Source organism: Carassius auratus, chromosome 2 (genome assembly GCF_003368295.1).
Source record: "Carassius auratus strain Wakin chromosome 2, ASM336829v1, whole genome shotgun sequence".
Classification (NCBI taxonomy): Eukaryota; Metazoa; Chordata; class Actinopteri; order Cypriniformes; family Cyprinidae; genus Carassius; species Carassius auratus.
In genome coordinates, this window is record NC_039244.1 from 24,540,891 (window position 1) to 24,554,054 (window position 13,164).

General features: G+C 41.5%; 1 protein-coding gene across 3 annotated transcripts in view; it reads right to left on the reverse strand.

Annotated features, from left to right (window-relative positions):
- Positions 1-3,953: 3,953 nt before the first annotated feature.
- LOC113038091 (cAMP-specific 3',5'-cyclic phosphodiesterase 4B-like) overlaps positions 3,954-13,164 on the reverse strand; it is a 76,882-nt gene continuing 67,671 nt past the window's right edge. For all 3 annotated transcript variants that reach the window (XM_026195300.1, XM_026195297.1, XM_026195305.1), the window contains one exon: positions 3,954-6,671. In XM_026195300.1, coding sequence (XP_026051085.1) covers positions 6,396-6,671 — 276 coding nt within the window. In that variant the 3' untranslated portion in view covers positions 3,954-6,395. The remainder of the gene's footprint in view (positions 6,672-13,164) is intronic.

Consider the following 13,164-nt stretch of genomic DNA (forward strand, 5'->3'; position numbering starts at 1 on the left):
TTCCTCCTTCACCTTATACTGTGAAAAATACTGTACTTTGATGTCATAATACAATACAATACAATAAAATATTTATTTATAAAGCACATTTAAAAACAACCAAGGCTGACCAAAGTGCTGTACATAGCAGAGAATAAAATGCAGAGCAGTACCGGACAAAAGAAACCACTGAAAAAATAAAAATAAAACAAAAATAAAAAATAAGCATTGATCGTATCAGAATCAATGAGCATCAAAAGCAAGAGAAAACAAAAAATTCTTTAAAGAAGATTTGAAGATGGAAACTGAAGGAGCCAGCCTGATATAGGGAGGCAGACTGTTCCAAAGTTTTGGGCCTGCAGTCGCATATAATCTTTGAAATGTTTTACTGAAAATGCACTTGCCTTTACTCGAGTTTGTTTCTTCATCGGAACAGATTTAGAGAATTTTAGCATTATGTCACTTGATCTCCAGTGGATCTTCTGCAGTGAATGGGTGCCGTCAGAATGAGAGTAAAAACTGTTGGTGAAAACATCACAATAATCTAAAAGTAATTTTATGACTCCAGTTCATCAATTAACATTTTTTAATAGTGAAACAGCATGTTTGTAAGAAATGAATCCATCATTAGTAAAATTTTGGATGGGTTAAATGCAGAGCACAAATTCTGGAGTATGGGTCACCATACTTGCCTGTATGTCATTTCACTTGTGGATTATAGTGATGTTTTCATCAGCTGTTTGAATTTTTATTCTGACAGCACCCATTCACTGCAGAGGATCCACTGGTAAGCAAGTGATTTAATGCTGAATGTCTCCAAATCATATATATATATTACTATTCCTTTAATGTCAGCTCCTTAAATGATCGTTTGGACAAAGAATTTTGGTCAACATGATGTACAGTACACTGTCATGCTTTAGTAAAGCTGTTTTGCAACAGAGGTACCATATATAGCCACAAGGGGTCAGCAGTCAAACTGATTTTCAGATTGTAATTAAACACTGTAAAATAGGACCAATGAAATCTAGAAATCTTGTCAACAACTACTGGAATCTTTCACCTGAGATGACTGATTGAAAACAGGTAGGTCATGTGTCATTCCAAGAAGTTATACCAACAACAGCACCAACACCAGAGCAGGTCAGTTAACAGGAATAAACACAGACACACTATTTATTTTTCAAATACATTTTTTAAAATCAGGGTTAAATGGCATTGAAATTCTACATTTTACAGAAAATAATAACCTTAACCTACACTATATATATATATATATATATATATATATATATATATATATATATATATATATATATATATATATATATATATATATATTATATATATATGTTAATTCACAGTTCACAATCCTGGAGAAAGTTGTTTTAAATTAGGGAATGCATTAAACCCACAATAAAATAGTAAAATAGTCAGTGACACAACATGAGAAAATTTTATTGTGGAATTTTTGTAATACGTTAAGCACTGCGGTACAGTCTGTTGTGTACTGTAAGTCGTCATTTATTTTCTGTTTGCAGATTGTTTGACGTTCTGTTTGTGATGTTGGATGAGAGAAAATATGTGGTCAACAGATTACCTTCCAAAGCGACTGATTTACTAGAGCTGCCAAACTACTCTGTGCATGCATGCACTGTACAAATAATCAGATCTGCCACATTCAAAAGATATGAAATAATTTCTGCAGTATGTGATAGCAGGCTTTGTATATATACAGTGTGGTGGCATTTACCTGACCTTATTCCAACTGCCTTCCTCTCAGTCAAAAAACACATTGTTTTATTCTCCTTGAATGAATTTTATGAAATAATCATCAGATATGCAACCTGGCCCTCATCTTGAGTGCATTATAAACGCTTGTAATATCAGGAAATTCAGCCTTTTCTGTGAAAGTGATCAGACTTGTTTTCCCCTTGATCACTTCCTCCTCTGGGACCGAGGGCCCTAAGAAAAGCCTCCAGTGGCCCACATGTATTGAGTTTTCACGTGCTGCACGCGGGAACAGCAAGCGCTTTGACGTCAAACACTGAAAACTTTTTGTGGTGCGCCCCAAAAAATTCCCAAGCTTTCATGGCTCCTGATATGGTGGCAATGGAAAAAGTTGACCCAAGTGTCACGGGATGTTTAGTTAGAAGTGACAGTACCCTAAAATAGCACGTCCCGAGCATCTTCTGTTAAATACTCTGATAACTGAGACCCCCTCCTCTTGCCTCTTTTTTAAAAATCTTTCAAGCAAGTACTAATATTAACCACACCGTGTCAGAAACTATATTTCAGTGAATTGCTAAATTTACCAAACTAGGCTTTTAGAGTGGTGCTCAACTGTGCAAAACTTTCCCACCACACTCAGAAGAAGACATTTAGGGGACACGTTGCAAAAACTTAATTAAATATATGCATGGTTGCAAGTTAAATATTATGGTTTATTGATTTAATTAAACATTGCAAACATTATTTTGATGAGTTCTTTTGAGATAATGATGTTGATCATCATAATACAAATGTGTCATTTAAAGGGAAATTCAGATTTAATTAATTTTTGGATTCAGATATCTTTTTGACTTTCTGACTTTTGTACTAAGTAAAATTCCCTTGATACCTTAAATTGAACAGTAGATTTCTAGTTCCCATAATGCTTTGAGTATAGCTGGAAAAGGAGAATAAATGTTGAAATTAAGGGGAAAGACGTGAGTGTTTACATTATTTACTCACCCTCAAGTTGTTCCAAACCTGTTTGAATTTTCAAAAAGTTGATGGTAGCTTTTGAGTAGATACAGTAGAAGTCAATACCGTCAACTGTGTGGACACCAGAATTCTTCAAAACATCTTGTGTTCAGCAGAAGAAAGAGTAAATGATGATAGATTTTTTCAATTTTGAGTGAACTGTCCTATTAATGCTGTAGTTTCTCTAATTTTGAAGTTTTTGTGATAAGATCAGATTAATTGGTTTCCACCACTAAATTATGTTGAAATAATGTGAAAACATTAAAATTTTAGGTAATTTTAGTTTTTTAGGTTCCTTTAACTGAAAAATAATTGAATTTGAAGTTTAAAAAAAAAAAAACCTAAGGTGCTTGCTAAGGTGTTGCTATGTGGTTACTAAGTCTCTTTGATATTCTGTGGCCAGTTGCATAAACATAACAACTGTGTATTAATTATTAGTTTGACCAACTAGCGATTTGTCAAGTTTTAATCAAGTCTTGCATTTCGGATTTAAATTAGACCAATCTTTTAATGTAAATTAACAATAAACAAGTTATCACAGAATTTTAAGACTAGTCTAAGCAGTTAATTCACCCAGCCCCTGGTCCTCAGATATAGCTAGAGATGACTATATCTCAGATACAAGCACAAACATACTTAGTGTTCACGGTTTGTCTCAAGTCAAATGTTTAATATCCTGAGATGTTTTATAAGAACTTTCAATTCTGTCATTGCAAACACAGTGTTCGCTAAGAAAGGTCAGCTTACTTCAGCTGATCATTGGCATTACTGGTAAACTTTAGCATAAATGTCACTCATTGAAAGCAGACTTGCTGTGCAGGATAGGCTTCAGTTGTTTCTGCGTGGTGGCAGATGTCACGTCTGCATGATCTCTACTCTGATACATGGTGAATGAGTGCATTGATTCGATCTGTTTCTGCTGTTTTGTGGTTATGTCTTTGCTAACGGGAAATAACTAACAAGTTATACGTAACTGTAAACCGTAACCTTTTTCTATATTAATGTAATAAATGCAATAGTGTGCCATAATCATTTGGATTTATTTTTGTTTTAAGGGCAAATAAACTTTTGATAAGGAGTTTTAAAACCACTGCTAGTTTTGAATTAACCCAATTAATCCAAATTACATATAACAATTATATATCTCACAGCCAGGTGGAAAACACATATCTGAAAAAATAAAATCCTAGGCTATATGCATAAGAAATACAGCAACAATTACAGACCAAAACATTTTCATTTATTTCTGTTTAATCTCTCTTTTTTTGTTGGACAAATAGGAAATGTGCAACACAACTTTAACAGAGGTTTAATAATAATAAAAAAAGATAGTATATAATAGTTATAAATATAATAATAAGGATTACAGTGATTCACCCAGTGAAATCACAGTTGTTCTAGAGTGTGCATGTTCATTATTGGCTTCACAATGACAAACTTGAGTAAAAAAGGCAAAGTTTTGCAGGTACAGCTTTATATGGTAACCATCATTTCATTTGGGGGAATTACACATGTATGCGGCAAAATGTAGTCAAGCTTCTGTGAATAATAGTTCTCAATTATTAAATGCATCAACACAAATGGTAAGCAAAAGTGCATATTGTTAGGAAAGATACTTGTTTAGGTCAATCGAAAGGCTAATCTCAGTCAGAATGACGCACGTTCGCCACATCCCGTTCCTGACCAGTGAGAACATACTTCAGGAGGAAGCACATTTTTTGACATCAGTGATTGTGTAATTAAAGTTTATTGTTGACTTTCTTCTGTGAATTTCAAAAGTTTAGATTCTAAGAAATGAAACACATAAAGAGAAATTAATAGGGATTTAAGTTTCAATTTTTAATTTTTGTTGCTTTGTTATGTATCTTAATGACATTTACAGACTCAGAGGTCATTTTAAATAGATAGTATATAAGAACAACCAAAATAAATTGGTTTAATATCGCCATTGAGTGTTGGGATGTTTGTTTCCCATATTAAAGTGGTTCAAAGAAATAATCTGGGTTTAATAGTGCAGCTTGATCGACAGCATCACAGATACAATGAGGGACTTACAATAGTAGCTCCTTACTGTACTTATAATGGCTCTTATAATGGAAGTAAAAAAAAAACAAACAAAAAAAAAACAATTTTCTGTTGGTAATCAACATAATCGTCTCAAATACAGTTGCGAGAGCTTAATCTGTATTCACCCCAGAACATTCCTTTGACAGGGTCATCAGATGCCCATTTTACACAAGTTGATATGATTCTTTAGGGTCTTAATGAAACGTCTGTAACATAGTTTGGTTAAAATTTCTTAATGGTAGTGTAAGACAACACCCTTTTACCCTGTCAAAAACAGCTCTTTTCAGAGAAAGCTGTTTTATAGCATTTTCCTTTAAATGTTAATGAGCTGTGCTGACTCCGCCCTCTCTTCTGAGCCACTCTCTGAGGGACTGTTTACTTTTGCCTCATCCATTATGAAACTATCTAATTAGCACATTATTAGGAAAGGCAATTTGTAAAGATTCATTAAAAAACCTTATACTCACTTGTACACACCTGATCACCAATGATTTGCATGGATATAGATGCATTTAAGTTGATCAGGGGCACATTACCTTCAAAAACAAAGGTAATCCACTGCGTCTTCAGCAGCTCAGGTTGAATTGTCAGTCCAACAATGGTGGACTGATGACAGTCATTCAGGGCGGGACTAAGGTATGACACGAGTCCAGTCTGTGCTGAAACACTACTGCCAATCAAACTATGGTGGGAGGAGCCTGTTTTTGTGAAGTCACACAGACAGGCATCTGAGATTGGCTTGATTTAAGAAAGGGAAATTTTTTTAATGAGATTAAAAAAAAAACAAATCTAGGTGGATTTTTATCATTATAGGGTGGTTAGATACAAACACTGCCAATACACATTTTAGTTCAAACAACTTGTAGAAGTAAATGCAGCATCCGATAACCCCTTTCAGAGTAACTACTAAAATGCTGGACTCTTTGGATCGTGTTTTTAGTTGATAAAACATAAAATGTCACATTAATTGTATCAGAAAAATCGCTTTATAATAACGCCTTTTAAAAGAGAAACTGTTCATTACAAAGTATAAAGGTTTTGTATTACTTGAATAAAGTTTGCAGGCACAAGAACAAGATTGTTCTGTTGTCTAGAGTTCAGGAAGACTGCATTCCCAATACACCACTGGGAATCACATGCTTTTGCTTTCAGCACGACAACATTTCTCATGTTTTCAAAAGTGTAGTTGGATGTGACACCACCAACAACAAAAAAAAGTCACAAAACACACAAGTACAAAAAATTATTATTATTCTTTTTTTTTACAAAAAAGTACAAACCCCTCTTATAAGAGGGTCAGTATTTCTCCTTCACAGAAACCCACTCCAACATTTGGATCAGACTGTAATGTCTGTTTAAGAAAATCCAGCTCATGGTTCTTTCGGTACGCCTGCCCGTCTATCCGTTCTGGCAATGTCCAACTTGAATAGATTCTTGCAAATTCCAACTAGATTGTGTAGGCTCACTCCCTTTTTGGGCTCTGAAACAACAGCAGGGTCCCAAAACACAGTGGTATTCTAAGGGATTCTCAGGTAGCAGGAGAATAATGTTCCTCCACTTTGCTCGGTCATCAAATATGGCCAACATGCCATTGTAGTGAGGTGCTACGTCTCGACGGACGAAGGCGAATGTGTCAGTATCTCTAAACAGTCTGTTTCGGTATCCTGCTTGGCTGCTTCGTCAACCTCCAACTCGAACTGAAACTTGTCTCCACCATCGGTTCCCGTTTCAAAGAAGGGCGGGGAAGGACTCTGTGGTATCATGCTGTGGTACCAGTTCCTGTTCTCTTCTAAAGTGTCCAAGATATCCTGCGCATCTGGATGCACCAGGTCCGCCCAGGTCTCCCATAGAGGATGCACGATGTAATCAATAAAACCAACCTAAAAGAAAAACAAAAAAGCCACATGGTAAGTTCCTTCTAGAAACTGCTCTACTTGACCAAATCCGTTGTAAACAAAAACATTGCACTTAATTGCATTAAATGAGCACTTGTAGTTGTGCTTCAAATTTTAAGTACGGTATATGTATTTTTATCAAATCTGCACCTGCAGATAATATAATAATAATAATCAAATAAAATGCCACTTAAAGAGAGTTCACTTTCATTACTGTTCCTTAACACACTTAAGTATGCTTATAAAAAGAAAAAAACATTTGTCAAATTTAAATTTAAATAATTGTTTTATTAATCTTTTTCATGTTTTAGAGAAGTAAACTTATTTTGATTTTTTGACTAACACACTGTCACACCCTCAGCTCGTTCCCTTAGCCCCAGTCACCATTGCCAGTCACCATCCACTCAATCTCCCATGCACCGCTCACGTGCACCGTCACCTGAATACTGATTACCTGCACCTGCACCAGCAATCACCACACCTTTAAATACTCACCTCACTCATTCACTCACCGGCTGGAATCACGATTACATGGACGCTCTGTGTGGATCTTCTGCCTGCTCCTTGTGGACCGTATTGTGACTCTGTGGAGATTCAGATACAGCTATTAAGGGAAGTGACTCTTTGTTGTCTGGCCTAGCTTTGTGCTTGAACTCACCTATTTGATCAGTGCTTGAAGATTCACCGTCTGTGACCACACTTACCAGCTCTGTTGAAATCCTATGTTAATAAAGCTTCACGAAAATACTTACCCGTCTTCTCCTCTCCTTGTGTGGATGTGACAGGATTCCAGCCCTTAAAACAGAACTTCAGATCTCCCATGGATGTTAACGCTGCTGCTCAGGGAGCGGCTTCGGACCCGTTCACCGAAATGGTGACCGCCCTCCGCCAAGTAATACAATCAGTTTCACCACCCACCGAAATTAGTGCTTCCACCACCAACAGCACGCCCCTTGCACGTCCCGCGTGCTATACGGGAGAACCGAGTGGCTGCAGTGGGTTTATTCTGCAGTGCTCACTGTTCATCAATGCAAATACCAGTAAATTCCCCAATGAGGCCACCAAAGTCGCCTTTATGATCTCTCTCCTCACCGGACGAGCGCTACAATGGGCAGAGGCTCTTTGGAACTCCCAGAGTCCGGTTCTATCCTCATTCGACGCCTTTGTCACCCACCTCCAGGAAGTGTTCGGGGTGGCTCTAGCTCCTCTGTCAACCCATGATGAACTCTTAAATCTCCGCCAGGGAGCCACGGAAATACATGACTACACTCTCCGTTTCCGGACATTAGCCGCCACCAGTGGTTGGAACCAAACTGCCCTGCTAGCTGCATACCGTAAAGGTTTAAAGCCCCAGATCAGAAAGCAAATGGTCATTTACGACGATAATGTCAATCTCGAGACGTTCATCAGAAAAACTATAAATGTTGCTCAACACCTCTCGGCCTGTGCCTCCCCGGCCTCATATACCATCTCTCCGTCAGCCAGAACGCCTTCGCCCCAACGAGACCAGGAGGAACCCATGAACACCGACTCCTACCGCCTAGATGCCTCTGAACGGAGACGCCGCATCCAGCAGCGGCTATGTTTATACTGTGGCGAGGCCACTCACCTGATCCACGCCTGCCCGGTCCGTCCGCCTCGCCCAATGGTGAGTACAGTTTCCATTACCCCATCTGTATCTCACATACCTCATATCAGAGCCCAGATCACAATTAACTCACGCAATCTTTCCATCCATGTCCTGGTGGATTCCGGAGCCGCAAGCAACTTCGTCTCATCTCACTTCGTAACCAAGCACCGTATACCCATCGTCCAGAACGAGACCACTTACCGTATCACTACCATCCAAGGATCACCATTGGGCGGTGGCAAAATAACTAAAAGGACACACGAGCTGGAGCTCGTTCTGCCCCACGGACACCGGGAACAACTGGCCCTCCTCGTACTTCCTCGCGCTACTGTTGACGTCGTCCTGGGTAGGCTGTGGCTGGCCCAACATAACCCACAAATCAACTGGAGCACAGGGGAGATCCAGGCATGGGACCCGAGATGCCAGAGTCACATTCACCGTCCACCAGTCCAGAATTCACAGTCTGCGCCGCCGCACCTTCAATTGCACTCCACCTCCATGGGTAGACCTGCCCTTTACTCCTCCTAATCCGATGTGTTCAGCAAGGAACAAGCCACCCGATTACCACCACACCGGCCCTGGGACTGTTGTATCGACCTGCTGCCAGGTGCCAAGCTACCACATGGGAAAATATATCCACTCTCCCGTCCTGAGCAGGTGGCAATGGAGGAATACATCCAGGAGGCTCTCGATCAGGGGTTCATCAGGCCGTCCACATCTCCAGCTGCGTCCAGTTTCTTCTTCGTCCCCAAAAAGGATGGCGGACTTCGACCATGCATCGACTACCGAGTGCTAAATGACGCCACCGTCAAGTTCGCCTACCCGTTACCACTCGTTCCGGCGGCTCTGGAGGAACTGCGGGAAGCCAAGGTGTTCACCAAACTCGACCTCCGCAGTGCCTACAATCTGATCCGTATCCGAGAGGGAGACGAGTGGAAGACTGCCTTCATCACCCCTGCCGGGCACTACGAATATCAGGTTATGCCCTATGGGCTTGCTAACAGTCCATCCATCTTCCAGAGTTTCATGAACGAAATATTCCGTGATTATCTCCACCAATTCGTCATTGTCTACATAGACGATATCCTGATCTACTCCCGGAACATAGAAGAACACCAAACCCATGTCCGCCACGTCTTACAACGACTCCGAGACCACCACCTCTACCTAAAAGCTGAGAAGTGTGAGTTTCACTGCACTACCGTCTCCTTCCTCGGATACGTGATCTCTGCGGAGGGAGTTCAGATGGAGTCAGCCAAGGTAGATGCTGTGGCCAACTGGGCGGAGCCCACAACGGTGAAAGAACTCCAACGTTTCCTTGGCTTTGCCAATTTCTATCGGCGCTTTATCAAGAACTACAGCCTGCACTCGGCTCCTCTAACATCCCTTCTAAAAGGAGGTCAACGCCGGCTGCGCTGGACACCCCAAGCTCGAGAGGCCTTCAGCCATCTTAAACACCTCTTCACCTCGGCACCCATTCTTCGACATCCGGACCCGTCCAAACCGTTCGTCGTAGAGGTTGATGCGGCCAATCACGGCATTGGAGCCGTGTTGTCTCAAAGGTCTGGTGAACCTTGCTCACTCCATCCGTGTGCGTACTTTTCTAAGAAACTCTCTCCTGCCGAATGCAATTATGGAATCGGAGACCGTGAGTTGTTGGCCATTAAACTCGCCCTTGAGGAGTGGCGGCACTGGCTAGAGGGAGCTCAGTTCCCATTCACTGTTGTCACCGACCACAAAAATCTCCAATATCTGCAGAATGCCAAAAGACTCAATGCTCGTCAGGCTCGGTGGTCACTCTTCTTTGCTCGCTTTAATTTCCAGATCACGTATCAACCCGGTCACAAGAACACTAAAGCAGACGCCCTGTCCCGTATGTACTCACCAGATCTGGACACCAACAAGCCTGATTCAATTCTACCACCCTCCGTTTTCCTCGCGCCTATCCTCTGGCAGATCGACGAGGAAATTCGAGCCGCCACCCTCGAGGAGCCTGCACCTCCGGAGGTACCCACGGGTCTAATGTACGTGCCCACCAACCAGCGACTCCCCCTACTGGAAAGTACGCACACGTCACCTGGCTCAGGACACCCTGGCAGCAGGCGAACCCTCTCGCTCATCCAACAGAAGTACTGGTGGCCTAACATGGTTCGTGACGTTACCCGGTACATCCTCGGATGCTCGGTCTGCGCCGTTACCACCACACCTCGTCAACTTCCCGTGGGTAAATTACAACCACTACCCATTCCTCGCCGACCCTGGACCCATCTGGGGGTGGATTTCGCCACTGACCTTCCCCCCTCAAGGGGGTACACTACCATCCTAGTTGTTGTTGATCGTTTTTCTAAATTCTGCAAACTAATCCCATTAAAGGGTCTTCCCACAGCGTTCGAGACCGCCGAAGCCCTCTTCACCAACGTGTTCCGGAATTATGGCACTCCAGAGGACATTGTCTCGGACAGAGGACCTCAGTTTGTCTCCAGGGTCTGGCGAGCGTTCTTCCAACTCCTCGGAACATCCGTCAGTTTATCTTCTGGATATCACCCTCAGACCAACGGCCAGACCGAGCGGAAGATTCAAGAGATCTCACGGTACCTCCGTACTTACTGCTCCCAACACCAGGATACCTGGAGCCAGTATCTGCCGTGGGCTGAGTATGCCCAAAACTCCCTTCGCCAAACCACTACAGGCTTAACCCCTTTTCAATGTGTTTTAGGCTATCAACCACCGCTGTTTCCCTGGTCTGGAGAAGTCTCTGAAGTGCCCGCGGTAGATCACTGGTTCCAGGAGAGCGAGAGGGTGTGGGACTCAGCTCACGTCCATCTCCAACGGGCAGTTCGGAGGCATACAGAGGCCGCTAACCGACGCAGATCGCCTAATCCCGTCTATCTACCTGGAGACAAGGTTTGGCTCTCCACTCGGGATATCCGCCTCCGACTGCCCTGCAAAAAGCTGAGTCCCCGCTACATAGGGCCGTTCACCATCCATTCTCAGATAAATCCCGTCACCTACCGCCTGGACCTACCACCACACTACCGGATCTCACCCACGTTTCACGTCTCACTGCTAAAACGTCACACTGATCCCGTTTCTCCTTCCTCCACAGAACCAGAACCGCCTCCCCCTCCAGACCAACCCGAAATCCTCGGAGACAACATCTACCAGGTCCAAGAGATCCTCGACTCCCGGCGGCGGAACGGCCACCTGGAATACCTCATAGATTGGGAGGGGTTCGGTCCCGAGGAGAGGTCGTGGGTACCACGCAATGACATCCTGGATCCGGCTCTCCTCGAAGATTTCCACCGACAACACCCGGACCGCCCGGCTCCCAGAGGTCGTGGTCGTCCCCGTCGCCGCTCTAGGATGCCTGGAGTCACCCGTGGGGCGGGGGGTAGTGTCACACCCTCAGCTCGTTCCCTTAGCCCCAGTCACCATTGCCAGTCACCATCCACTCAATCTCCCATGCACCGCTCACGTGCACCGTCACCTGAATACTGATTACCTGCACCTGCACCAGCAATCACCACACCTTTAAATACTCACCTCACTCATTCACTCACCGGCTGGAATCACGATTACATGGACGCTCTGTGTGGATCTTCTGCCTGCTCCTTGTGGACCGTATTGTGACTCTGTGGAGATTCAGATACAGCTATTAAGGGAAGTGACTCTTTGTTGTCTGGCCTAGCTTTGTGCTTGAACTCACCTATTTGATCAGTGCTTGAAGATTCACCGTCTGTGACCACACTTACCAGCTCTGTTGAAATCCTATGTTAATAAAGCTTCACGAAAATACTTACCCGTCTTCTCCTCTCCTTGTGTGGATGTGACACACACTAGATAAGTATTTTAATGATACATTTAACAGTAGATAAATGTAGTTAATTGCAACTTCATAATTGCAAAAGTGTAATTGCAAAAGTGTAATTGCAAATATATTTAAATACCTGACATAAAAGTTTACATAGAATTTATATTAAAGTACATTTTATTTGAACAAAAATGCTTGTCAGTATATTCAGCTGTACACTTTAACCATTTTTCAGGGGTTATAGAATCACGGAATTGCGTATTAAGATGTATTTCAGTACTTAAGCGGGTAAAAAAATAAACGTAAAGCTATAAAATGTAGCATTTAATAAAATTTAATAAATTGTCATACATTTTAATTTACAAATACCATGCAATTAAGTCTTCGGAAACATTATATTCATTTTGCACTTAAGTATAGTCTTTAACCTGTTAAATGTCACCCCGTCTCATATACGGGACGCCTAAGTTGACTATACTATATTATAATCAAATCTAATCTAATCTTGACAAACTATATATCGTTGGAAAAGTCTAAGACTCCCAAATATATATTTTACCTATATTTTTTGTTAAAAATGATGTAGGAAAAGTAATAGATCAATTTATGACAAGAGTGCACCCTCAGAAATCTACATTACAAAAGGAGCTTTTACCTTTGTATAAAAAAAATACTTCCTCTTTGCCTTTTTCTCTATTACATTTTAGAAATCATCAGAAGTTATATATCACTTGAAAACATAAAAACTCAAAATTCATCCTTCAAAACCCATTTTTAAATCAGACATTGCATTACCATGTAAATGGCACATCAAAATCATGTTACAAAATGTTTTCCGTCATGAATTATAAAAATTTAGGTTTGTATCATGCACATTCAAGTCTATCTTCAAAAACGTGAGTGACAGTTAACAGGTTAAAGTATATTATTTCTGCAAATACACAAAAATATGCTGGATTCGTTTTGTTTTGAAAGTTGTTGAGAGAGACGACAGGAAATTACTAGGAAGAGAGAGGAAGTGGGATCGGCATAGGACC